Source organism: Benincasa hispida, chromosome 1 (genome assembly GCF_009727055.1).
Source record: "Benincasa hispida cultivar B227 chromosome 1, ASM972705v1, whole genome shotgun sequence".
Taxonomy (NCBI): Eukaryota; Viridiplantae; Streptophyta; class Magnoliopsida; order Cucurbitales; family Cucurbitaceae; genus Benincasa; species Benincasa hispida.
The window spans coordinates 57,751,190-57,778,130 of NC_052349.1; the positions used below are offsets into that span (position 1 = coordinate 57,751,190).

General features: G+C 31.0%; 2 protein-coding genes and 1 long non-coding RNA gene across 4 annotated transcripts in view; 1 reads left to right on the top strand and 2 right to left on the bottom strand.

Moving 5' to 3' along the window:
• Positions 1-1,733: 1,733 nt before the first annotated feature.
• LOC120087017 (tubby-like F-box protein 5) lies at positions 1,734-4,801 on the bottom strand. Of its 2 annotated transcripts, none has more exons than XM_039043871.1 (5): positions 4,398-4,801; positions 3,553-3,973; positions 3,384-3,471; positions 2,785-2,914; positions 1,734-2,709 (listed from the first exon to the last, which is right to left on the bottom strand). In XM_039043871.1, the coding sequence occupies exons 2-5, from the start codon at positions 3,907-3,909 to the stop codon at positions 2,043-2,045; spliced, it is 1,242 nt and encodes a 413-aa protein (XP_038899799.1). In that variant the 5' UTR covers positions 3,910-3,973; positions 4,398-4,801; the 3' UTR covers positions 1,734-2,042. The 2 variants fall into 2 exon arrangements, with proteins under 2 accessions (XP_038899799.1, XP_038899791.1); XM_039043863.1 differs by having other exon boundaries at positions 3,553-3,977; positions 4,398-4,800.
• A 21,710-nt stretch (positions 4,802-26,511) lies between these two features.
• Positions 26,512-26,941, bottom strand: part of LOC120091706 — a 1,098-nt gene continuing 668 nt past the window's right edge. Inside the window, exon 3 of the long non-coding RNA XR_005485816.1 lies at positions 26,512-26,635. This is a non-coding gene — a long non-coding RNA (uncharacterized LOC120091706). The remainder of the gene's footprint in view (positions 26,636-26,941) is intronic.
• LOC120091684 (laccase-11-like) overlaps positions 26,518-26,941 on the top strand; it is a 2,450-nt gene continuing 2,026 nt past the window's right edge. The window contains exons 1-2 of the mRNA XM_039049798.1: positions 26,518-26,661; positions 26,796-26,941. The exon at positions 26,796-26,941 is cut by the window's right edge and continues 311 nt beyond it. Coding sequence (XP_038905726.1) covers positions 26,551-26,661; positions 26,796-26,941 — 257 coding nt within the window. The 5' untranslated portion in view covers positions 26,518-26,550. The remainder of the gene's footprint in view (positions 26,662-26,795) is intronic.

The following is a 26,941-nucleotide window of genomic DNA, read 5'->3' on the forward strand; positions in this document are numbered from 1 at the left end:
AAGTTAGCAATCATTATCAAATAGCATTTATTATCATTAAGAATTGATGTCAAATGGTAATCAGATAGCAATCATATAACAATTAACATCAAACAAAAATCTGAGGGCAATTAGTATCTTTAACAATTTGTAAATAAGTAAATTTTAGATATAGAATGATTTACACGGTGAGACAATATAGTGGGAATTTGTTCCATTTCAATTGTGGGAAATGCTTGAAACGTGCGATTGAAAGTTTGCAATTTTATTGTAGTGTGTAATGATGAGATAACAATCAGATAGCAATTAGTAAAAGATGGCAATCAGATAACAATCATATGACATTGAGATAGTAATAAGATAGAAATCACAATATACACTTACTAATTTGAGTACTTTTCTATTACAATCATATGGCCAAGTCTTTATTCATAATTAAAAATATAAATGAACAATCTTCCCTTCATAATTTGAATTAGAGAACAAGAAATTAAAAACAAATGTTTGAAAGAATGTCATAGAGTAGTAGAATGGCAGTATTACCTTAACAAGATTCCAAATTCAGTTGTGCTAAATGCCTGCATTTTTCAACTTTGATGACTTGGGCTTGAGTCTTTTATCCTTTTGCTATGTTTGCAAAAAATATATAAATGGGTGACACGCTATCAGTTTCCATTTTTTTTTTACTAAATGTGCAAGTTGCCCATTTTATTTGGTAGGTGAGCTCTGAGAACACAGGCTATCGATCATTGAAGTTACCAATATCACCTAACCAGAGTCATGCATCAATAAACACAATTATTAATTTGAAATATTAATTGATACAACCAGTTTATAACTTTATAAATTAATATTTACCATAAAATGAATTATGTACTATTTATTTTTATTGTTGTTTGGTTCCATGGTTAAATGCTCTAGTTGGGATTTCCATAAAATAAAGTGGAAAATTTGTATGGATGATTTATGTAGGGACTCACTTGAAATTTGACCTCACTTTTACAAACAATGGAATTTGACGTGTCATCACGATGTGAATTTACCACTTTAACCCTTCAACTTTAACCCTTCTTTCTTCTTTCTCCTTCTTCCTCTCTTTTGCAACAATTTCTTTTTTTCATTTTTCCTGTTTTTCTTCTTTTTTCCTTTTTTCGTTTCCAACAATTTCTTTCGCTTACACCGCCCTCTCAGCAATTTCCCTTTTCCTTCTTTGGTGATTTCCCTTTTTCTCTTTATTCTTTGTTCTACAATTTTTTCCCGAAGAAAAAACTTGTAGGTTTATCTGATGAAGAACAAGACGATGTAGAGAGGAGCGGGAGTGGGGAACAAGAACGGGAGCAGGAGCGAGCAACGAGAGCGGGGAGCAGGAATGAGAAAACAAGAGGAAGATCTGAACAAATGAAAAGAAAAATTGAAGAAAAAAATTGCATGTCTTTTGAGAATCAAGACGAGGGAGCGAGGAGCGAGAGCGAGAGCGGGGAGCGGGAGCAAGAGTGAGGAGCTAGAAACAAGTCCTCGCGCACATTTTAAGGTCAAATGGATACTTTTACATGTGGATGACATCAGTAAAAGACCAAATTTTGAGTTAGCCCCTAAATAAAGATTATCCGTACAAATTCCCCAAATAAAGTCACCTAGTTAAGACATTTTTTCATTACCATAGTACTCAACCGCCTTTAACCAACTCCACAACGCCTAGAAGTCAAACCCACACATCTTTGACTTCTGATTCATGAGGCAAAACGTATGGACGGTGAGGGACAATCCACCATACATTAATGTTAAACCATTACCAATCAGAATGTCTCATCATACGAGGAAGTAACCATGAAGAAATCTACATAGATAATACAACGGATTGACATTTAGAATAATGTATGCGCATTATAGCTAAGGTGATGATACAAAATACAAGTCAAACCTCAGATTAACAACTCTCAGTGACAATATCAATCGCATAGCCATCTTCTCAGCTGTCAATAATGCTGCTTGTGTAGTATCTTTTTCCACAAGCTCAAGCATTTTCTTACCTTCTGATGATGACCGCTATTCATGACAGGATGTCATTCGCAGGCTGGCTTCGTGTCGAAGCTGCTCAAGCAGATTGCAAAGGCTTGGAACGCAGAGAGCGGATAATGGTAATCCATGGTGAAGATGTCTTTTCCAATTTTTCCAAACTGAAGAATTACCTTCTCTTGCTCTTCAACTGAAACATTGTGAGATTGATCAACAGCTGCAACGAGTTGGAAGTTCTTAACTGATGCCACAGTCACACGTCCTCTGAAATTTAGACACCAGCACTGCAGCTGCTCGTGCCATCTCGGTGCCTTGTTTTTAAGTACCAAGGATTCATCCAAGCACCGAACTGCTGGTTCTGATTGGATCTTTGAGCCAAAGTCCTTGGCTGAATCCTTTCTCATAGAATCAAATATGGAAGAAAGATGGTCGTCGATAGAGTATGTGAATGATGTAGGTGTTGGGGCAGTGCCTCCCTCCTGAATTGAAGAGACTGGAATTGTTTGCATGATGCACTGCATCCTCCGAGGACCTCTAGTACGAAGAACATTAAGTTCATAAGAAATTGTACCTACACTGTAGTTACATGCAGGTACCCTGGGAGAGACTTGCTTAGAGCGAAATCTACGGCTTGACCGGCTATTTTGCCGAGCTGCAGGGTCACAAGGAGGCTGGCTGTCATAAATCGAGAACTTTGTACCCAGGAAATTAGACCTGATAAATGTTTGTAAAGTAAGTTATCATGAGAAGAATACAAAGACAAAAGAATGAAAGTCTATTAACACTCACCTTAATTTACCAACATAGGTGCTACTCGCTCGAGAAAAGTCATCAGCTGCTAAAGATATGATAAAGTCAGTACCAGCTGCTCTTCTGACCCTCTTGGCTGCTAACAACAATTTATCCTTTTCGTCCTCCGCTGCCAATTCAATGCTTGTCATGAGTCAAAGCAAGCATTCATATTCCATAACTTTCCAAGAGTTTATTTGCACCAAGGAATGAATAAGTATTAAGTGGTCTATCAAGTATGACTTTCGTTCTAGGAATTAATGACTATATAATACGAAGAGACATAGTCAAAAAAAATGCCGTCCAGAAAAATTCAAATTAATTGTCCATTTTCATCCATCAATAGCTGTTCATCTTAAAAGAGGAAATGCCCAAGGGAAATAAAGAAAAAAATGCTAGTTAGGCTAAATAACAAACAAAAATTGTACAGAATTGTTAACAGCAAAAAAATGGATTTCTAAAAGCATGACGATTGCAAATACCCTGCCAGCTTTGCATACAACCTTGGTTATTTAAAACTGCTGGACAAGTAATTCGGGTTTTTTTTCCCTTCAAATTCATCAACGACAAGGTATTCAACGTGAAAAAAGATGACTTACAAGGAACCAAACCAAAGTACAGGAGGTAGGTCGAAGTTGCTCTATCCCTTCTGATGAAGCACTGAAATGGAGACTCTCGAGGGCCAGGCTTTAATTATAAAAAGAAAATCAGAATCAGAATATGAAAGGAGTTCGGCAAAAGGAGGGAAAAAGGATAAAAACCCAATACCTGCTTTAATGAGATTGGAAATGTGAGCCTTCCACATTGCTCAGGAGTTCTGATAATCTCCTTTGTAATGGCCCTCCAAGACCTACAAACTGAAGCACAAAAAACAACTACAGCTCGAGCAGGCCATGAAGTTTCACTCTCTTCCACTCTCCGGATGATATCTAAAAGTAATTCAGGGGGCAAGTTTGCCCATCGACCTTGCTGAATTAACTCCAATGGAGAAGGTTCTTGATCTGGTGCAATATGTGACATTGTCCGGTTTCGCCAATGCCTACTTCCTTCTTCTCCTCGCTTAGAAATGCTCCCAATTCCATCTTTCATCTCTCGCAGCTCTCTAACAAAGCTTTTAAGCGACATCTTTCTCCAGCATAAGCAATCACAAGCACCCTTTCTGTCAAAATCAAGCCTCCCACCGACCGCCCTAACTAAATCAAACATATAAATGGAAAAAGTTGAATGACAAAGCAAACTAAAGTGGGAAAAACTTAAATGTGCGTTCTCATGACCCAACGTTACAGCTATTAAATTAAACTAGTGCAGCCATTCATTCCGCTTACTTAAAACAACTTAACTTGCAAATTCTGATACAGCTATTTCATCATTACTTTGGTCATAGCGCATGATAAAAACAAGGGCAGATTACAATTTCCTCTTCGCAACCTCGAAAGAAAAACTTTACTCTCCTCATATTCCAGACAAAAATTCGAGGCTAGGTCACAAATTCTCAACAGGGATCCGGGAAAAACTACGGATTCAGTGATCTCACACATAGATTATCACTAACTCCACAAAAAGAACCTCACAGTTACGAAAATGCCGCTAAAAATTCCAAAGAAGAAACCAACCTGTTCAAAGATCACTCAGATCGGGAACACAAAACAGCTCAAACTCAGAACTCCCCGTCCACAATGCCTCCTAAAAAAAGATGCAGGAGCTCGTTGGGAAGCAAACAAATTCCCGGATCAGAAGAAGGACATGGATCGAGTCAGAGAAACACGAGCAGACATGAAATCTTCAAACAAGTCTCATCAATTCGGCTACATCAAAACCCCAGATCCCGTTCTGGTCGTCGTTTCAAAACCCTCAACCATGGCTATCGTGAAGTGAAAAACTGAAGCGGAGAAGCGGATGAAGAAGAGGGTGAGAGTTGAACAGCGAAGCAAAGGAGTGCTTGGCCACCACCAGAGGCTGAGAGCTTCAATTCAGAAGACATGGCCCAGCGAGCTTAAACGGATCCAGCCAATTTCTTCTTTAATTCTTTTTTTTTTTTTTCATATTTAATATTAAATTTCAGTTTGTATCTTTTTCGCATTTTCCAATATCCATTAAATTTTTATTTTATTGTTGATTTTTTATCCCCGTTGCATTCTTGGTTGGATTATAGCTTTAAAATCAAAATAAATATTTATTTTATATGGAGGATGCGGATTTAGGAATAAATATTTATTCATGTTTTATAAATTAAGTTTTAAAATTATTTTACTATTTTCAATTTTAAAAAAATGGTAGGAAAATATTTCTTTCGTCGTGTGTGTTTTTTCCAAGAATTTTCCGTTCTTGTGATTTTATTTATCGGTTCAATTTGGATTAACTTAGGTTTTAAAAATCCAATTTTTCTTTAAAACCTTACCAAGGAGGCAGGGTTGGATAAAAATATCGAGATCTCGATTTATGAAAATATTTATATAAAATTTCATAATGTTTCATAAAAATTATTGTAATTAGTTAATGAAACTTTGGTTGTAGTTGAATTAGATTACAATTGACCTTTTTTAATCGATCATTTCTATAAAATAAGATAACATTTAGATGTATATTGTAAAATATCTCTGTAAATGTTGATAGAGGGTAGAAATTTAAACAAAATGAAAAACAATATTAAAATTGGAGATTAATTAAATGACATGAAATATTTGCATATAAAATAACGATAAATTGTTTATTATTAAACGAAGTGGATACAAAAATGAAAAATCATAGCATTAAACTAACTTAACATAATACTAATAGAAAAATTGATAACAACATAATGTAAAAGAAAGAAGAAAAAGAAAAATCTACAAGTAAATAGATGGAGCTTGAGAAAAAAATGAGAGGAATATTAGATAACTCACATAAGTTCAAGTTTGAGGTAGAATTATGTGAAAATTTAATAGAAAATATTTGAATGAAAAAATATGATTTCTTGACAACGAAGATTTTTTATTGTGAAAGAGAAAAAAACCTTAATTGCACTTCACTTGAGCTAGAATAGTTAATTGTTTAAAAAAAATCAAAATTTCCATCAATATTTCAACATTTCCATCGAAATTTCAAGAAATTAGGAAAAATAAAAAAATCTCTTTACCAAAATTTTGAGTCTTATCAAAATCTCGAAATTTCGACTGAAATTTTTAATTATAGTCTTTGGCAACTAAAGAAACCACTTTGGAAAAATTAGCTTAGCTAAATTTATTTTTAAAATATCACTTTTACGTTGATTTTCCATAACGTCATTGTAAATTTTTTGAGAATGAATCACTTTAAGGTAATTGAAGTCGTTAGAATCATTTTTAGATATACAATAATCTAATAAATTTGTAATCGAGACCACTTCAAAAAAAAAATGTAACGAACACAAAAGGATTTTAATTAATACCATTCTTCGTTAAAACACGATTTATGAAATTAATAGTTAGTACAAATTTGATTCTTATAGTTTTAAAAGTTACAATTTAACCTTTAGAATAGAGATTACTTAAATGAGTCTTATCAATATAGATTAAATTCTAACTATAAATTATAAGGATTAGATTTTAACTCCTTTCAAACCATAAAGACTAAATTTGTAATTTAACCTTAATAGTTTTATAAAATATTTTCAAAATTAGAAAGAATGTCAAACTCAAGTTTCAACTTTTAGAATGTCTAATTTAATCTCTGTACTATCTAATAGTTTATTAGCTTGTTTGAAATGACTTTCTATAGACTTGAAAACTTTTTTTAAACACTTTAATAAGTCCTTCTAAATGGACACTTACCAATTTTTGAAATTCAACTCATGAAGGTGGGGTTAAAAGCCTTTAATATCATGATTGAAGACGTGTTTTTAACTAGCTAAACTATACTAAAGCTAACATTGTTTGTGTCACACCTTCTCTCAAATTATCCTCTTAACTTGAGAAAGGATGTGAAGAAAGTAGCTAACAACCTTCTTATGGCAAGTATTGCCCAACCTATACTAGTGAACCTGTATTTCTAGCACCTATGGACCTGATAGCAGTTAAAAATCTTATAGTAATTACATACATACTCTCAACTATCACTTAACTACACAGGTGCTACTATTCAGAAAATTTACATCCATTATATTACAGTCATCTAGATATTAAACATTTATAAATACATCTTTCACTCCAAAATTCTACCTCAAAACCTAAAACGTGTACAGACAAAATTAGAGTTTAAAATATGACAAGTGGTGTTCGGGTTGATGCCCTAAACTCTTGTTGGGTCTTGTAGTTTGTAAACACCTATATTGAACAAACGCTTGTGATGTAATAATATGAGATATTTTCTTCACTATTGCCTATGAAACGTGAGATGTTTTATTTGCTTTACCACAAACCAATAAACTAAGATCCCTGGTTGTCATTATAACTTAAGCATGTATGTGGAGACATACAAGTGGATCATGCCTTAAGTGATAACCAAAATGGTTTGTAGTATATGGATATAGGAGGGAAACCTTATCCTGGTGACACTACGGATGTGGTCCGCTTTGTAGATAGTTACAAGTGTTGTGACGTGCTACAGATAGTCTGATCATGATCATTCATGTGGAGACATCCGAGCAGGGGTGTCCTATACAAAGGAGTTTGTATAAGACCGGACCACGAAGTGTATAGTCTCGTTATATAACGTCGTTCATGACGGTGACTTCACTTCACTAGGATGACCATAGGTAACATGACCTTAATACTGAGTGAGTTGGGAACTCCTACCTTTGAGGGCGGTCCTTTGATTTGCATAGGTGCGAGTGGCCAAATTTCCGACTTAAACCTACCATTTTGGGGATTCGTCTGATTCGGGAGCTGGGAACTTAGCTACACAAGATGGAATTCACTTCTTCCCCAAAGCAGGGGTAAGTAGATAGATTATTCCCTTAAGGTTTGATTCCGGAGCTTAAATGATGTGGCGTTATACACCTTCTCATAGTCCGGGAGGTGTCCACTCATAGTAGAACTATGATGTATTATTCATTATAGGGATCAATAGTACTTAAGGAGTTAGATATAACTACATGGGCAAAATGGTAAATTGGCCCAGCTGTATCTACGAGCATCTGTGAACAGTTATCGTGCTGTTGACTGGTTATATCCGATGGACACATAAATATATTTGTGGTAAGAACAGCTGTCGATCTTTAGTGGAGTACCCGACAGTTAACGAATGGTGGATCTCGTGACTAGAGAGTTTAGTCAGCTATTCACGTACTGTTGGAGCTTCAAGCTACAGGTCCATAAGGTCCCCTTGGTTGCTTAATGGATTCAAGTTGAGAATCAATTTTTGGGTCAGTTTGAAGTGTTCAAATTGACAAAAGGGAGTTTGATTATATATGATATGATTAAACTGGTTCAATTATATATGATATAATTGACATGATGTATGAGATACATTAATTGGAGGAAATAGATATAAATATGATTTATATCAAGTAAAGGAGAAAATGACTATGGTTTAAATGTTGCATATGATGTGATATTAAAACTATAGGTTATAAATATAATATGATAAGTTAGTTATTATATTTATTTATAATTAAAACAATTATGAGATAATTGTTGGTGGTTTTCTCCATAGCCGTGCGTGAAAGTGGGAGGTTGCATTCAGTTTTCATAACTGAAAGGAAAAAATGAAAAATGTGTTCATTTTTCAAAGGAATCAGATAATTGTTTCACAAGTTATACACTGCCCATCGTTTAGCTCACGAGAGCCTATATGACAGCTCAAAGTGTTTTTCCTAAACGATCGTGTACACACGCATCTATCTAAACGATCGCGCGCCTGAGTAAGATTCACTAAACGACCGTCTAAGCGATTAGACCTGTTTTACTAAACGTTCATGCACCTTTTCTAAACGATCAAACATAAGTCTATATGATAGACTCTAAACTCTCCCACTTACTTGGTCGTTGAATACGATCATTCTTTCCTCCTTCCCTCTACCAAATCTAATAGAGCCCACACCTCCTAGATTCTTACTCCGAGAATACTTCAAATTACTGAAGAATTTTGATAGTGAATGAATGGCGGATTTACTCAGCTTCGGGACATCGATCGCTACTTGGGGAGAAAACATTTAAAAGTATAAGCTTAAAATGCCTAGTGAGTGACTATTTAAAATAAAACACATTTTAACATAAATAACATAGATATGGCTTCCCATAAAACATTTACATGATCACTTCCAGAGTTTAGAACTAAAATTGAAAACACAAAAGTATAGCATATATTAAACCCTGAATTGAAGCTCATTATTATTCCTGTAAAGCACCTCTACTCCTCTATCTGAACATATAAGAGAACCCTTTTATTTAATCCCTAATAATCTTTGTTGAGAGAGAGCCCTTTTGCTCAATCTCATCAATGTTGATAATATGGGTCATACATACATGTAGAGTTGGATTGGGTCCTGATGTCCTTACCATACCTTCGGTGTCAAGGATTCCTAGTGTAACTGAAATTTGAGTACCTTACCATGCCTTTGGTACCAACATTGGAGTAGAGTTTATACAAGACATTTAAACATTTAAAATATAATGTAACAACAAAATACTCATATGAGTTAACCATACTTCATAAATTTCATTTCATCGCATAGTGCCTTGTAAAATTAAGTATAAATCACAGGCATAAACTTATTGAAATCGCATGCTAAACTCACATATGAAATTTCAATTATTTGAAAACATGGGTCATGCGTCTAATAGATGAATAAAGCATTTGCCATAGAAATTATGGTTTTAAAACTGCATGTTGAATCGATTATACGTGATGCAAAATTGATCATTAGAAAACATTTATAAAAACTTGTCACTCATTGTCTTAAGCTATTTATCCAAGGGTCTGTAAGTCTCTCCTATCTGCATATGCCCTGAAATAAGGAAAGGTCTCTTGGTTAGAATAATTAGCTCCCTCTTGTGCTTAGTGCATAAACTTAACTTCATCGCATACTAGTAATCTCATGGTGCTCGGTAGGCATCAAAACACCCATCTTAGCCTATGCAATGAGCATCCACTCTGCAACGCACTCAACGTGCCTCGACTGTGAATACTTTGTTAATGCTTACATGCATCAATGCATATCATCGACTGGTTAACTGCTTGCTTGTTCTTCATGTGTAGCTACCCACTTATTCATCCACAATATCATTTCATATTTCAATCTTCTAGATTCCATAGTTCTAATTCCAACCATTAACAATTTAGATTCCCTTTTAATGAATGCGCTCGTAGATATCTTAACTCTCTTATCTTAGAATTTGAGCATAAAATTCTTTTGGATCGGTTGGAAATCCTCAACTATCTCAAACTTGCCCAAAAGTTTTTCAACACCTTCTCAGCTTCAGATGGCAGCAACACTTTCTCTTAGGCATATGAAAATTTTGGCAAGACAACTCCCTTCTTTTCAACTTCTATTTATATGTGGGCTTACATGATTCAGCTGACTTAATTAAATGCCACTTGGCATCCTAATCCTCAATTAATGTTCCTAAGACTGCCATCTAGTCCACTCACTGGTTGATTAAAGCTAAACTCTCCAGCTTAACTCCATGGCATGAACTTAGAGATGTCCACGAGGCTCCCCTATTCCATTCCCCGTCCCCACGAATTTTCCCGCGGGGAACGGGGCGAGGATTTCGTGGGGATCAGGTTCCCTGCGGGGAAAAATTCTCCGCCTTTATTTTTCTCTAACTTTTTTTTAATTTCAATTAAATATTTTTTTTTTACAATTCTTTAAACATTTTCAATGGAATTTTCATTTAAATGAAATATTATCAATTTTACTAATTAAAACAATTAATCACATGCAATTTAAAATATATAATTAAAATGTTAAATTCTCATCATTTGTAAAAATTAAAATTAAACATTTAGAGCATCCTATCTTAAACATTACAACATCTAAAGAATTAAAGTAATAAAAATCTTGAACTTAAATAATTAAAACATTTATAATTATCTTAATAAAGTTTACAATATATAATATTAAAAAATTTATAATTTATATATAAAGTCGGGGTGGGGCGGGAAACGGGACGGGGCCAAATTGTAAACGGGGAAAAAAATTCCCTACTCCCTCCCCATTCCCCGTGTATTCGGGGATTCACAGCCCCAACGGGGCCCCAATCCCGCAGACTTTTGGACATCTCTACATGGACTTGCGACCAGTTAAGCCCTTTTCTGGTCATCACATACTTCTACTCATTGTTGCATCTTCTGATCGACACCTTCGATGCATCAGTCCAAAATCGCCTCGTTTGCCAACTTAGCCCTCACCATTTGCATTTGAGGTTGGTGGCATACTTCCCCATACTAGCAACAACCATTCCTCTTCATCCAAGAGCCATCTTACCTTTTCCATGGCCTTTCACATACCACTTAGCTATTCTTAGCCATAATGTCCCCTTCGTGGACTTTTGGCCGCATAGTTCAACAAAACTGGCCGCATGGGGTGTCATAGCTTCAATGCATAAAATCCTCTATTAATCTCTAAATGTTAACTTCTTTCTACTTCACTCGAGAGCTTAACATTCCATACTTAGCATATTTTTCCTCATTCAATCTTACATACATATTCATTAAGCCTTCTATATATTGTTACTAATACAACATCATAAATACATATTACAAGAGTTTAAATACATAATTACGAGGACTTAAACATGATTAGCTAGTAAAACAAGTTTAGGGGTTTACAGTTTGTGGTTAATTGTATAATAGATAATTTTTTTAAGAAAAAGAGTATAATATATAAATAAATTGAATTTGAATAGGTGTAGAATAAAATTAAAATCACTATCTTAAAAGTTTAGACCTCGTTTGAATAATCATTTGATTCTTGATTTTTTTTTTTTTTTTTTTTTTTTTTGAAAATCAAGTATATTTCCTCTCAATTTTGCTACAATGGTTTTCATTTTTTTAATGTATAAGAGGTGAATTTTTAGCCAAATTTCAAAAACAAAAATATATTCTTAAAAACTACTCTTTTTTTGTTTCAAAACTTGATTTTATTTTTAAAAACATTGCAAGAAATTTAGAGGTGTAGGAGATGTTTATAGATTTAACTTTCAAAAACTAAAAATAAAAAATCAAATGATTTTCAAACATGCCTTAGATATTAAAATGTTGAATTGTACTTTTTATAAAATATAATTCACTTAAGAGCTTATAATTTATGGTTGTTTTTAAATAAAAAAAAATGAAACAACTTATTTACAAATATAATAAAATGTTATTGTTCATCTGTGATAGGCCGCAATAGACTGTGATAGATATCTATCATAGTCTATTAGCATCTATCAGTGTCAGCGATAGATGTTTATCGTGGTCTATTACTGATAAACAGTAATATTTTGCTATATTTGTAAATATTTTCTGTAGTTTTATCATTTAAAATAATTACCCTATAATTTATATACTCTAGTTATATACATTAGATTAAAAATATAAAAAAATATATTTGAACCGATTTTTTTTCTTTGAAGAGAGATTGAACCGAGTTATATTATAAAAGAACAATCATAAGGTTTAAATTGTCGATGTCAGTCGAAATATCGAAATCTTAATTTTACAAAAATTTTGATGGAAATATCAACAAAATGTAGATTTCAATGGATATTTTTGAAAAAGTTATAAAAACAAAAATTCAAAAAATAAATTCAAATTAATAAATAAACATTTTATGATTTTCAAATAAGTTAACATGTCATTTACATTAGTGGCATTTTAATGCTTATTTTTTTTGTATTTCATAGATTTTTCTGTTGGAATAAATGGTACATAACTTTTCTTGTAGGGTTATATCTTTTCAATTCCCATAAGTTGTATTCTTTGATAAATTGTTGCCTCCTTCATAAATAACCAAATTGAAGAAAGGACACGACTATTCGAATGACCACGAATTAGTCTATAAATATGTCATTTCTTCAGTTTGTTTTCTTAATTTTTTCCATAAGCATTTTCTATCTTAAAACTTTCCTCTCTTTTTATAAATTTATGCAAGTTCAGTATATCCACAAAGTTTAGTTCATTGATTTTGTGGACGGAGTGCTATATCCATAAGAAATGTGATATGTTTTATCCTGGGACACAATTACTCTCTAAACTCAGACTTTAAGGTGAGTAAATTTGTCTTAAAGAGACAACGTGAATTTGTTGAGCTCAAATCTTTAATGTATATATTTTGTTTTTAGTTTCATGTATTTTTACCTTCATAATAATCTCAAGACAAATATAGTGCATCTTGATTGTATATATAATTTCCTACTTTTTTTTCGTGCATTTGTATCAATGTTTGTGAAATTTAATGTATCTATTTTTTTTAATCCTTCGGGCCTTTTGTATATCTAATTTTGCTTCTGTTATGCATCCAGTTGGTGCAATTTTTTTTTTTACAGATAAAAATGGAATTAAGAATATTAATCTTGTAATCTTCACTATTTTATATGGTATTTTTTTTTCCTCAGTGCATCTATGAGCTGGTTTTTATTTTGTTAATATGGACAATTTGAAAATGTGGGTGACTTCAAGATATTTTCTTTTTCTGTAAAATTGAATAATTGAACTATATATTGTGATTTTTTTCCTCTTTGTTTCGGTTTAACATTTTTTTTAAAAAAAAAATGAAATCTCTTCTTTGGATTGATTGTGTTATGGAAATGAATTCCATTTATTTATATATAATATATATAAATAATTGTTTGTTACATATATATGTTTTCTAAGATTAGTGGAAAAAAAATTGTGCGTTAGTGGCATAGACTTTGGCACTAAAAAGAAAAATGTGCGTTGTTCCGTTGGTTTAATGTGTTCTATTTTAGAATTATTTATACATCTTCTATGAATTCAAAAGATGTTGTTCGGTATGTTTTCAAATTGAGTAATTTTCCAGTTTGGAAGGATATTGAAATTGTTGTATTATATATATGTATATTTTTTTATTTAAAAAAAAAAACTTTCATATTATGGCTATTCATACTGAAAGTTGTGAAAATGTGCCTGCATGAGTTTTGTGTAGTTTCATCAACTTTTAGTACCTATAATCACTTCGCTATAGAGAAAAATGTCTTGGTTAATGGTCATGCGGATTTGAATTTTGTTGGTAATCAAATGAGACTTTTTACCTCTTTCAAGTGATGGATTTGAGTTGTTCTCTTTTTTTTTTTCTTTTTTTTTTTTTTTGTGAAGAAACGAATTTTGTTGGATATAACCATTTTATTTTGTAAGTTTTATTGTGCATAAAAAAAATTTAGGATGATATGTATATATTAGTTATATGTATGACTACAGTGATTTAGCCATGAGTATTGCAGTATTTCAATTTTTTTAATTGACTTATTTCGATCCATTATTACTATTATGTATAATAGGTATCAAACATAATTTTCTCTCGTATTTTTACGTTTCAAACATAATGAATAATGTCTCAAGTTTTCTTTTGTGAGAACTTGTTCGGTAAAGTTATTTACCTTGGTTTACAATTATTTGGCGATCCTTCACGTAAATGTAATCAACGATACAAAATCTTGCACCATTTTTTGTGGAAAGCATGGAGAAATTTAATGGCAATAATTCCAAATGATGACAAGTGCTTTGACTTTGTCAAGATTTTTGAAAGAACATACTATTATAATGTTTGAGGGAGAAACCATCAAAGAAAAATGTCTTGCACTTGAGGCATAGAAATATATGCAAAATATTTATGTAAGAGCCACATTTTGAGTGGACTAGATAACGCACTATATAATGTGTGTAGTGGTGGATTTGGAAAAAAAACTATGAAAATCATTGGAGAAAAAATAATATATATAAGACAGAAGATGTCATAGCAACGAAATTTATAATCAGAAATTTTCTGATATATAAAATGATTGATTCCAAAATTGGGATAAGACACATTTTGTGAATGTGTCACTCCATAGTTGAAGATTTATTATGTTTTATGTGGAATTCCATATATCAAAATATAGGAAAGTCCTTGTGAATTAAGGAAAGGTTGAAACCTTCTTAAAGTCTTATGTTATTGTGGAGTATTTGGAAAAAGTGATATTCCTACATTGATAATCCAAGATTTAGAATATTGAATAATAATTTATAAAGAGGTTGAGACATGTTTGAGTTGGCTACAAAATGTTTGTATAGTATTCCTAAAGTGTGAATACAACCTATACCTTTTTAGTAAATAATAATAAGTCTTGACATATATGATGAAGACTTAATGCAATTAGACAACTACTTTATAGTGAAATTGTCTCAATTGACTTTGTAAGGTCAAAAGATAATATTGCAGATTCGCTTGTAAAAGGTCTAACTAAAGAGTTGGAGGAAAGTTTATAAAGGAGAATGGAATTAAAGCCTTTAATTTTAAAAAGTTAACCAGAGAGGCAACCCGATTATGAAGTACAGACACATATACGGCTACAAGATACGGATACAATCGGATACGGCGATTCACCAAATTCTAAAAAACTACCAAATTCTAAAAAACTAAGATACGGATACGTCTAATGATGCGTCATTTTTTATATATATTTTTTAATATATATATTTCTAAAAAAACGAGGATACTAATATGTGGAAGATACATTTTTTTCTCTAAAAAAATCTAAGATATAGATAAATTTAGCATACAAGTTAATAACAATAGCACAAAATAGAATATAAACAATGAAATACAATACAAAAAAAAACAACATCTAAGATGTTGAAGTATAATTAAAATGCAATAGAAAAGTGACTCATATTGCAAAAAAGAAAGAAAAAGAATATTAGAGAAAGAAGTATGAAGATAAACGAAGAACTTATTGTTGAAGATATTCAAATGGTTTATATTTTGGTGAACTTTGTGGGGACTCAAATGTGAAGATTGAGACTAGGTGATTCTAGTCTGAGGTTTGGTCCGTTAATTTTTTTTCTTTTAGTTTCGAACTCAAGTAGTGAGCTTTTTAAATAGGTTGCCTAATTTTAGATTAGGAAAGATTAAATGAGTTACTTGTATTTTTTCTGTCTTTTTTTCTTAAAAAAGTACGAATAGAAATTACGTCAAATCGAGTGTCAGATACGTATCTGGGAAGTATCTGAAAGTTTCAGTATTCGATACGTGTCTAATACTGATTCTTTGTCTCACATGAAGTATCTGTGCTTCATAACAACCCGACCTAGTTGACTGGAGATCCCAAGATCTAGGTTCAATGGGCAAACTGACCTCTAGATAACTTAGTGAGCACTGCGTTGAATTTTCTCTTATCCATTCTAAGGATGATGAGACAATGCAAGTGTGGTTTTAGGGTAAGCATTGTGCTTTTAATAATTCCTATAAGTTTTTGAATAATTATTTATGAAAATAGCATATACGATGTTTTTTTATAGGAATCACCTATCTGAGTGTGAAAGGGCTGCTTCTATGAGAATTTTAAGGTGAATTCTCTAAAACACTCATGAGACCAGGCGGAGTTCAAGGCCAAAATGAACACAACGATGAGAACAAACTTTGTTGGATTAAGGAAGAAAACATCGGAAGAAAACAAGATCATTGAGCATTCTAATTCTTTAATTTTGGATTCAAATTCAACATGCTCATAAATTAAAACCAGAGTTTCAACACTAATCTTTGAAGTACATCTTGAATCACGATCTTCAGCTGCAATCTCCTTTTTCTTTGGTTGTGAACCACCACAAGGTATTCCCTGCTATTCTCTTGAAGCCTTAGATTGAGTTGTGGGACTCAAAACAAGCTTGAAACAAAGGGAATTGGAGATGATATTACTGGTTTTACATAGTGTGAAGAACACTTCTTCAAACACAAATTCTCAGCAAAATTGCAACCTTATGCATCTCGATTTCCACTTAGAACTGAAGTTTATACTGCATGACATTCAAGCAACAAACCTTATACATGAATTCCAGCTCCACCTTCATTATTGAGTTTGAATTGAAGTAAAAATATGAGTAAGGTGCTTGGATCCAAAAGTGGAAAAAACCCACTTTTGGTTTTTCATTTTTCTTTTCCTTTTTTATTTTGAAAGCTATTTTCAAAATTAAAAAAGATTTTCAGTTTTTAATTCAAAAGAAACAACTAAAATTTTATTAATTTTACAAAAATTAATTCAAAATTAATTTTTCTAATAAAATTAATAATTAATAATTAATTAAACAATTTGATTAATTCTATAATTAATATCAAATATTAAATTGATTTAATACCATTCCACCTTCTTGAAACCATATTCATGATTTATTAAATTTAATATTAATATATTTAAAATTAACCATTCTTCAATTTCGTTTAATTCCAAAATTAAATGTGTAATTATATAGCAGATAATACTAATTCCTTAATTCTTAATTTGATCGTTTTAAAAATCAACTTATCCCATACTCTAAGGTTAATCATTTTGTGGAGCTAGTAGGGGACTTAGTGGACCTATAGATCATGGACTCCAAAGACATAAATTAATTGGTTAAACTCTTTACACCAATTAATCCCTATTTGTTAACTACTAGGTCACTCCAAAGTACTAAAGCCCAGAGTTGCACTCCCCTCACTGTTATCCACTAGATATAACCATGATTAGTAGATTAACACTTCACAGGTTGTTCGTAATAATGGATGGGTCAAATGGTTATTTTACCCCCGAGATTACCTCTTATTCCTTAAGTCCATTGATCTTTCAATGAACAATTGGTTTGTGATCCGATCATCAAACCGAGTCCCTCTCGAGCCAATGAGAGGGTGGGGGCCCTTGTTCAAGACCCGAAGTCAGCACTTAAGGGAATTGAACTCTCTACTATCCCTCAAAGCGGGTAGGAGTCAATTCCATCTTGCATCCTATGTCCCCAGCTATCTACCCGGTCTTACCCTTGAAATGGAAGGCTTATTGAGCCAACACTGTTGAGCCAACCCTCACCTATGCAAATTTAAGGATAATCCCGAAGAAACAGAAGTTCATAGTTAGCTCAGGATTCAGGTTAAGTTACCTAGGTCATCGTTTTGAAATAGTCAGTATTAAACAGTAAACAATGTTATAAAGTAAGAGTGACTTATTTCTTGGTCCGATCTTACGCAAACTCATTGCACAAGACGCCCCCACTCCTCATGTCACTACATGTACGAATTAGGATCACTTCATCTGTAGCACTTTACAACTCCTTGTAACAACTACAGAATAGGTCGCATTCGATAGTGTTACCAGAATAAGGCACCCAACCTTATTCATATACTATAGATCATTTAAACTATTTACTCGAACCTGATTCACTCTTAAATAAAGTTCAAGTACTCAATTAATATTCATGGATCTTTTAGTTTATTAGATTTATTTCTAAAACGAAATAAACAATTCATATATTCAATACAAATTCATTGAATCAAACTTCAATAACAACTTCATTGATTTATAGAATGAGTTTATGTTTACAAACCATAAGTTTTAAGACATAAGACCTAACAACTTTGTTATAATGAGAAACTGTGTGACTTCATTTGTCTTAACTTACTCTAGAACGGCTGACAATTCAAGGCATCAAGTCCACTAATTAGCTAAGTAAACTCGATTGATGTTCATTAGGGAAAGTTCAAAGTGTTTACTACTTATCTTGATGCAAGTTTTTCATTGGGAAATACCAAACATTTTCCTGTACCTTCTATCTTAATTTGTCAACTTACCATTTATGGGGGGGAATGTTGAAATAAATGGTATGTAACTCTTCATGTAATGTTATTATAGGAATATATCAGCATGCAGTGGAAGCAACAAGGATCAATAAACATTCTAATTCATCAATTTTGGCTATAAATTAAGCATGCTCATACAATAATAAGAGGGTTTCAAGTAATATCTTTTTAGATCCTCTTTAATCTCAAATTCAGTTGCAAATCTTCTACAAATCTCGTTGTGAACCACCTCAAGATCTTCCCTACTATTCTCTTGGAGCTTTAGATTGAGTTGTGGGAGTCAAAATAAGCTTGAATAAAGGAAATTTGGAGAAGAACTCATTAATGCTCCCACTTGAAGAACACCTTCTTCAACTCTAATTTTTCTGTAAAAATTCAACTGATGCATGCCTGATTCCCACTTCCATCTTTTCTATTTATTGCATGACAATCATGCATAGAAGAAGGTTGCATGAGGTGCAACTCATGCCTGGAAGATTGAAGCAAAATCAAGTGGATGTTAAGTGAGTTACTTGGTAGGTGAGTGGAATTTTGTTTTTCAAAACTGAAAACATTTATTAATTTTACAAATTAATTTTCTAATAAAAATAATAATAATTAATTGATTAATTAATTTAATATTAAATTAATTTTACATAAATTCCACCTCTTCATGAATCCCTATTCATGAATTTAATATTTAAATCATATTTAAATATTAATTGATTCTCCAATTTCGTTTAATTCCAAAATTAAACGCGTAATTATGTTTCATATAATTAATAATTCCCTTAATTCTAATTTGAACATTTCAAAATAACTTATCACGCTACTTTATAGATAATCCATTTATGAGCTAGTAGGGATACCTTGTAGACCTACAGATCATGGGCTCCAATGATCCGAGGTTAATTGTTCTTTATACCGAATTAACCCTCATTCGTTTAACTAATGGATCACTCCACCAAAGCCCATAGTTGCACTCCCCTCATTGTAGATATATTATGTCCACTCGATATAACCACGATTAGTAAGTTAACCCTTCACAGGTTGTTCGTAATAATGGTTGGGTCAAATGTCTATTTTACCCCCGAGATTACCTCTTGTTCCTTAAGTCTCACTGATTCTCTAATGAATAATTTATTTGTGATCCGATCAACAAACTGAGTCCCTCTCGGGCCAATGAGATGGTGGGGTCCCTTGTTCAAGACCCGGAGTCAGCACTTAAGGGAACAACCTCTCTAATATCCTTGAAAATGGGTAGGAGTGAGTTCCATCTTACATCCTATGTCCCCAGCTATCTATCCGATCTTACCCCTGAAATGGAGGTTTATTGAACAGCGTTATTGAGTCAACCCTCACTTATGCAAATCTAAGGATAATCCTGAATAAACAGGAGTTCATAGTTAGTTCAGGATTAAGATCAAGTTACCTAGGTCATCGCTTTGAAATAGTCAGTCTTAAACAGTAAATGACGTTATAAAGTAAGAATGACTGATTTCGTGGTCCGATCTTGTACAAACCTATTGCACAAAACGCCCTCACTCTTCATATCATAACATGTACAAATTAGGATCACATCGTCTGTAGCACTTTACAACTCTTTGTAACAACTACAGAGTGGGCCACATCCGATAGTGTTACTAGAGTAAGATATCTAACCTTATTCATATACTATAGATCTTTTTGACTATTTACTCGAACCTGTTCCACTTTTATGTCTCCACATAAAGTTCAAGTACTCATGTAATAGTCATGGATCTTTTTAGTTTATTGGATTTCTAAAACAAAATAAGCAATACATATAGTCAATAACAGTTTATTGAATTTTCATAAATTAGTTTTATTGTTTACCAACCACGAATTTTAGGATATAAAATCCAACAGTTACATCTTTTCAATTTCATAAGTTGTATTCTTTGATAAATAGTTGCCTCCTTTCATAAATAACCAAATTGAAGAAAGGACACAACTATTCGAATGGACACAAATTAAGCTATAAATATGTCATTTCTTCAATTTATTTTCTTAATTTTTTCCATAAGCATTTTCTATCATAAAACTTTCCTTTCTTTTTATAAATTTGTGCAAGTTCGGTATATCCACAAAGTTTAGTTCGTTGATCTTGTGGACGGGGTGCTATATCCATAAGAAAGGTGATATGTTCTATCCTAGGAGACAATTACTCTCTAAACTCAGGTACTAGGGTGAGCAAATTTGTCTTAAGGAGACAATGTGAATCCGTTGGGCTCATATCTTTAATGTATATGTTATGCTTTTAGTTTCATGTGCTTTTGCTTTCATAACATTTTCTATAATATAATAGAAAATTGATTTATCTCTCATGTAGATGTCGAACTTATAGAAATCTATAAATATTAATAGAAATATTGGTATATCAACGAAAATTTAATACCATGAGAACAATCAATATGATAAAAAAAATTTAACTTAATAAAAAAATCCAAAATACAACTTTTTTGATGTTTTAAAATTACACCTTAAAAAATATTTAGTCAGTCTAATTTTTAATATAAAAATTTTAAATACAAGTTTAGTTATTTTATTTTATTTTATTGCGGTAGGTACAAAAATAGGTCTAGGTCCAATAACACCTATTTTTTCTTTTAATGTTAAAAATTAAAATCTTTAAGGTGTCATTTAGTAACTATCTTATTTTTTATTTTTTATTTTTGAAAAGTAAGTCTATTTCCTTCTATTTTTTACAATGATTTATATATCTTTTGAGTACAGTTAAATTCTTCACCAAATTTCAAAAACAAAAACAAAATTTTAAATGCTGCTTCTTTTGGTTTTCAAATTTTGACTTGGTTTTTTAAGTTATTGGTAAAAAGTAGATAACAAAAAAAGAAATTTGGAGATAGAACACTTCTACAAGCTTAATTTTCAAAACCAAAAAATAAAAACCACATAGTTACCAAATGAGACCTAATTTTTTTTCCACTAAAGAATGTTAAACTAGAGTTTGTTTTTTAAACTCGTGTTTTTGTCCATTTAATTCTAAAACTTTCAAAGTGTAATAGAAGTATATAACTTTCAAATTTGTATCGAATAAATCTCTATTTTTTTTTAAAAAAAATTTAATATATGGGATAATTATTTAAAACGACAAAAATGTTGAAAATATTTTCAAATATAGTAAAATATCATTGTCTATCAATGATAAACACTGATAGGCATCTATCAATGATAAACACTGATAGACATCTATCAAGATTAGTGATAGTTACGAATAGATGTTTCTATCGATATCTATTATTGATAGATAATAACATTTTACTAGCTTCATAAATAAATTAATTTATTTTTCTGTATTTAAAAATACATAAAAAAAATTTATAATATTCATGTCGTGGTTTGATTTTAGAAAATAGTTGTAATTAAAGTGGAAATAAGGAGTAGAGAAGCGAACCTAGTGGCTCATCGCTGAGAGTTCACCAAAAAGGCACACTTTTAGTGGCACGTGTGACTGTGTGAGATAACACGTAGTTTATTTAACTATCGTCTCATCCTATATTTATATATATATTTTTTATTTTATTTTATTTTCCTGAGCTGGCATCCATTCTATCCACATCGGGGAGATTTGAACGTCAAATCACAACCGTTGAATTATTGTCCGAATCTTTTGGTACCGAGATTGCCCACCCATCTAATTATCAAGTAATTAATGTGTTTGTTTCGAATATATAAAAATGAATTAAAACATTTATAAATAACTATCTGTCAAAAATTATGATATTTTGTTATTGTTTGTAAATATTTTCGACAGTTTTATCATTTAAAATAATTTCTCTATTCTTTTTATATTATGTCTGTCTTATCGTTTATCTATAACTTTTCAAAAAGTTACATTTTTTTCTTAAATTTTAGGTATAGTTTCTATTTAATTCCGACATTTCGAGAGAAGTTTAGAACGTCGAATTAGTTATTACAGTCTAATAGTTTATATACTATTGAATGTTATCTAATAGTTTATAGGTTATAATAGTATGTGTTTTGAATGCATATTATTTTACTTTGAGAAAGAAATAGTAAATATTATAGGAAAAAGAAAAAAAGAAGATAAGTAGGATATAGCAAACCTTGTAACAAAGTAACACGATAATAGAGAGATTTGAAATAGCAATAGTATAGTTAATTATAGTTTATAATAGTTGCAACTACTAACTATTATAATTTGAGTCCTAAACATGGAGTCCCTGTAATAACTCACTCCACCTATTTGAAGTTGGAACATTCAATTACTTCTTAAGTTTTTAGTTTGATTTCAATTAGTTTTAAAATGTTACACTTATACTCTTGAAATTTGAGTTTTGTTTCAATTCTGACTTCAGGTTTTAAGATTTTACACTTTTATCTTTGATTTTTTTATTAAATACTAATTTTAAGTTATTAACGTTAATGTCTATTAATTAATTTAAAATGATTGTGAAGTAAAATATTAATAGTAATGAAAAATAATGAAACTTAATTTTTATTTATTTTAAGTTAATTAATAGAGATTAAAAATTAAGACAAAATGGATATTTAGTGAAAAGTCGAAATTAACAGTGTGAATTTTGAAATCTATGAACTAAATTAAAACAAAGCTCAAATCTCAAATCTCAAGATCAAAATTGTAACATTTTGAAACCTAGAGACTAAATTGAAACCAAACTCTAAACTTAAGAACTATTGTGTAACGGTTTGAAACTTAGAGATCAAATAGAAATTAAACCAAAAACATAGGGATGATAAATGAATTTTTTCGGGAACTTTTGTAATATGATTCAGTGTTATATTTCTTAGACTTTTTATTTAGATACAATATCTTAGAAAGTTGAGCTATTCAAGTTGTTGGTCTTTAAATTTTTAAAGATTGATTCTTTTTCCTTTAAACTTTTGAAAGTGTTTTTTTAAGTACAATAGAGAGGTAGATGGATTCAAACCATAGACTTCTTAATCGCTAACATATTTATATGTTAATTGAGTTATGCTTGTTTCAACAACTTTTAAAAGTGTTTATATAGATTTTGAATCTTGATTTTTGTGCATAGGTTTTAAACTCTAAAAATGTATAATACATCACTAAAATTTTAGTTATTAAAAGGTTAGCTCTCATTTTTCTTTTTTTTGACCTTTTTAAAATTCACAAATCCTATAGAATTGAAAGTTAAACACAAAAGTGGTATCTAATAAATTTGTGAACTTTAAAAATTTTAAAAAAGTTGGCATATATTGAACATAAAATTTAAAAGTCAAGAATTGAAAGTTAAACACAAAAGTGGTATCTAATAAATTTGTGAACTTTAAAAATTTTAAAAAAGTTGGCATATATTGAACATAAAATTTAAAAGTCAAGAATTTATTAGATACAAAATTAAAAGTTTATAGACTCAATGACATCCGAAAACCCCTTAGATAAATTTGAAAGTTTAAACCATGTTTGGTAACCATTTGATTTTTGAAAATAATACTTATTTTCTCACCATTTCTTAATCATAGTTTTCAAATTTCCTATGTAACTGAATTCTTAACCAATTTACAAAAACAAAAACAAGTTTTTGAAAACTACTTTTTTTTTTCTTTTTTTTTTTTTACTTTTCAAATTTTGACAGTGATTTTGAAAACCATTCCTAACACGTTAAACAACCAAACATAGGAACTAATAGATGGAAGTGATGTTTATAATGTCTATTTTTTTTTTAAAAAAAAAAACAAAAAATTAGACCCCATTTAATAACCATTTTTAACTTTTTTTGTTTTTGAAAAGTTTAGCCTATAAACATTCTTTTCACCTCTAATTTTTTTTGCTTTGTTGTATACATTTTACTAATGTTTTCAAAACTAAACAAATTTGAAAAACAAAAAGTAGATTTTATTTTTGAAATTTGGCTAAGAATTCAATTTTTATACTCGATAGAGACGCAAAACATCGTATGAAATTGAAAGAAAATAAGTTTAATTTTCAAAAACCAAAAACAAAAAAATGAAGTGGTTGCCAAACGCTTAAATAGTTATCGACTAGGGCCTTAGTTTTCAGTTTTTTATTTTTTAAAAATCAAATTTATAAACATTACTTCCAACCATAGATTTTCATGTTTTGTTATTCTCAAAAACTAAAAATTAAAACTAACTCGTTACCAACTAAACTTAGATCACTAACTTTAGAAAAAGTTGTTATTTGTCCATTATCAATGAGTCAGAGACGAATCTAGCATAAGCCCAAGAGGGTTGTATTAGTAATGTATGAGTTGACCTATATTAGATAGTTTGACAATTACTCTAGTGTTTTTTGGCTATAAGCCCCTTGAATAACCTTAAATATTATTATGTTATTAGTATTATCTCCTTTTGTTCTAACTTTTCTTAATCCAACGATTATGGAGATAGAGATTTAACATTAAATGGGAGGGAATGCATGTCAATCATTGTTGAGCTAAGTTCACTTTAATGTAAAAAATGAAGGTTAAAATATTAGTTATGTGCTTTTGATAAGTCTTATTTTAATCTTATATTTTATGGTTATCATTTTATAAATTTTGAGATAGTAGATTATTTCCTTGAATAAAAATTATTATTATTATTTTACCAAATTTAATAAAAATCAACTTTAAAGTAACCATAATGATTAATTTTAAGATCGGTTAAAATTATACGGTGTAAATTTTGACAAATAAAAATACATAGACTAAAATAAAATGAAACTCAAGGTAAAAGATCGAAATATTATTTTAAACAAAAAAAAAAAATTATAGTTCTTTTGTCTACAACTCCATAGGAACATTGAAATTTAGAAAATGGTAAAAAGCAAAGGTCCAATGGTTACCAAGAAGCTTAAGGAAACAAAGTGAGGCCCTCTATAAGCAATGTAGCCATGAATTCAGGGGAAAAGGGGAAAAGAAGCTTTAAAGTAAATGCTCCTCTCTCTAACTAATTTCCTCTTTTTCAACCCTTAACTTTCAGTCCAAACATTAAACAGTGGACCCTACCTTACAATCCCTATGAATTATGATTAATCAACCTTTTAATATAGGTTTATATATATATAAATGAGAGGAGAGGAGAGGAGAGGAGAGGAGTGAAACTAACCCTTTTACATTTTTTAAAAAAATTTTACATTATGAACTTAATTCAAGTTTATGATAAGATTCAAAATTCTTCTTCATTGTAATACTATGAACAAGTAATTGCATCAATCATAAACAATGGATAAAATTGTCAATGACAATACTAATTTATTTAGCTGTAATTTTATTTACTATTCTGCGTTTATCTTGATTGTTTTAGATACATGATTCGAGTTAAAAGATTCAAATCTCCCACTCTATATATTAGAAAGAACAAAAAATCCATCCACTTTCATTTTTCTTTACTTCTTATCTTTTTAAGGGGAGAAAACAACCCCTCGTTTTCTCATCAATAACAAAATGCAAATCTATTCTTTTATCTTGTTCTCTATTAAAAAAATTACTTAATTTTCTTTTCTCTTCTTTTTCTTTTAAATATAAGACAATACTAAAAAGGTTTTAGTTTGTTCTTCATGTTGTTCTTCCATTTATAAGCAAGTAACAATTCCATTGACACCTAAAAAAAAAACTCATTTTCAATTTTTACATCACAAAATGAGAAATAATGAACAAACAATGTTCATAATCTAGTTATATTTTTCCACAAAAGACAAAAAAATGTTATCAAATAAGTTCTAAACAAGTCATGAGTTGAACTTACGTACTTCTCAAATGCAAGTTCTTTGTATAACACTGTAACGTTGTAATATATGAATTGAACATAAGTTCAAGTGAACATCAAGTCTAAAATTTCTCTTTCGTTTGGAAATCTCAGCCTCCAAGTTAGTCAAAAGCAAGGCAAGTAGTCTCTATCCGTATTTTGCTTGCAAGCTTTGGCTATGGAGACTCTTGCACAATTCCTACCAACTTGTTCTCACAAACCTTCAAATCAGCGCAGCTTTCTAAATGGTATAAATACTTGGCATTGTTCACGTTTCAAATCATTCATTATTATTCATACTTGCATTACCTCGGGAAAAAAAGAAAAAAAGCCATTGCCAAAAGACAATGGCCCGCTTGGTTTGGTTCATTCATCGTCTGACATTTCTCTTCGTTGCCTGTTGTTTAGGATTAATCTCATTTTCTGCAGAAGCTGCAATAAAAAGATATCAGTTTGATGTGAGTTATAAGTTATTACATAGATTCAATTGCTGTAGATGTAACATATATAGACAAGGATATAGACGAGGATCTTGAATCTAAATCGATCAGTTTTATTTAACTTGCCTTTCTTCTGAGATTTTATTTCTCAGGTTCAAGTGCAGAATATAAGTAGATTGTGTCACGCAAAGCCAATTGTCACCGTAAACGGGAAATTTCCAGGGCCGACAATATACGTACAAGAAGGAGATCGAGTTCTTGTCAATGTTACAAACCATGCTCAATATAACATGTCGAT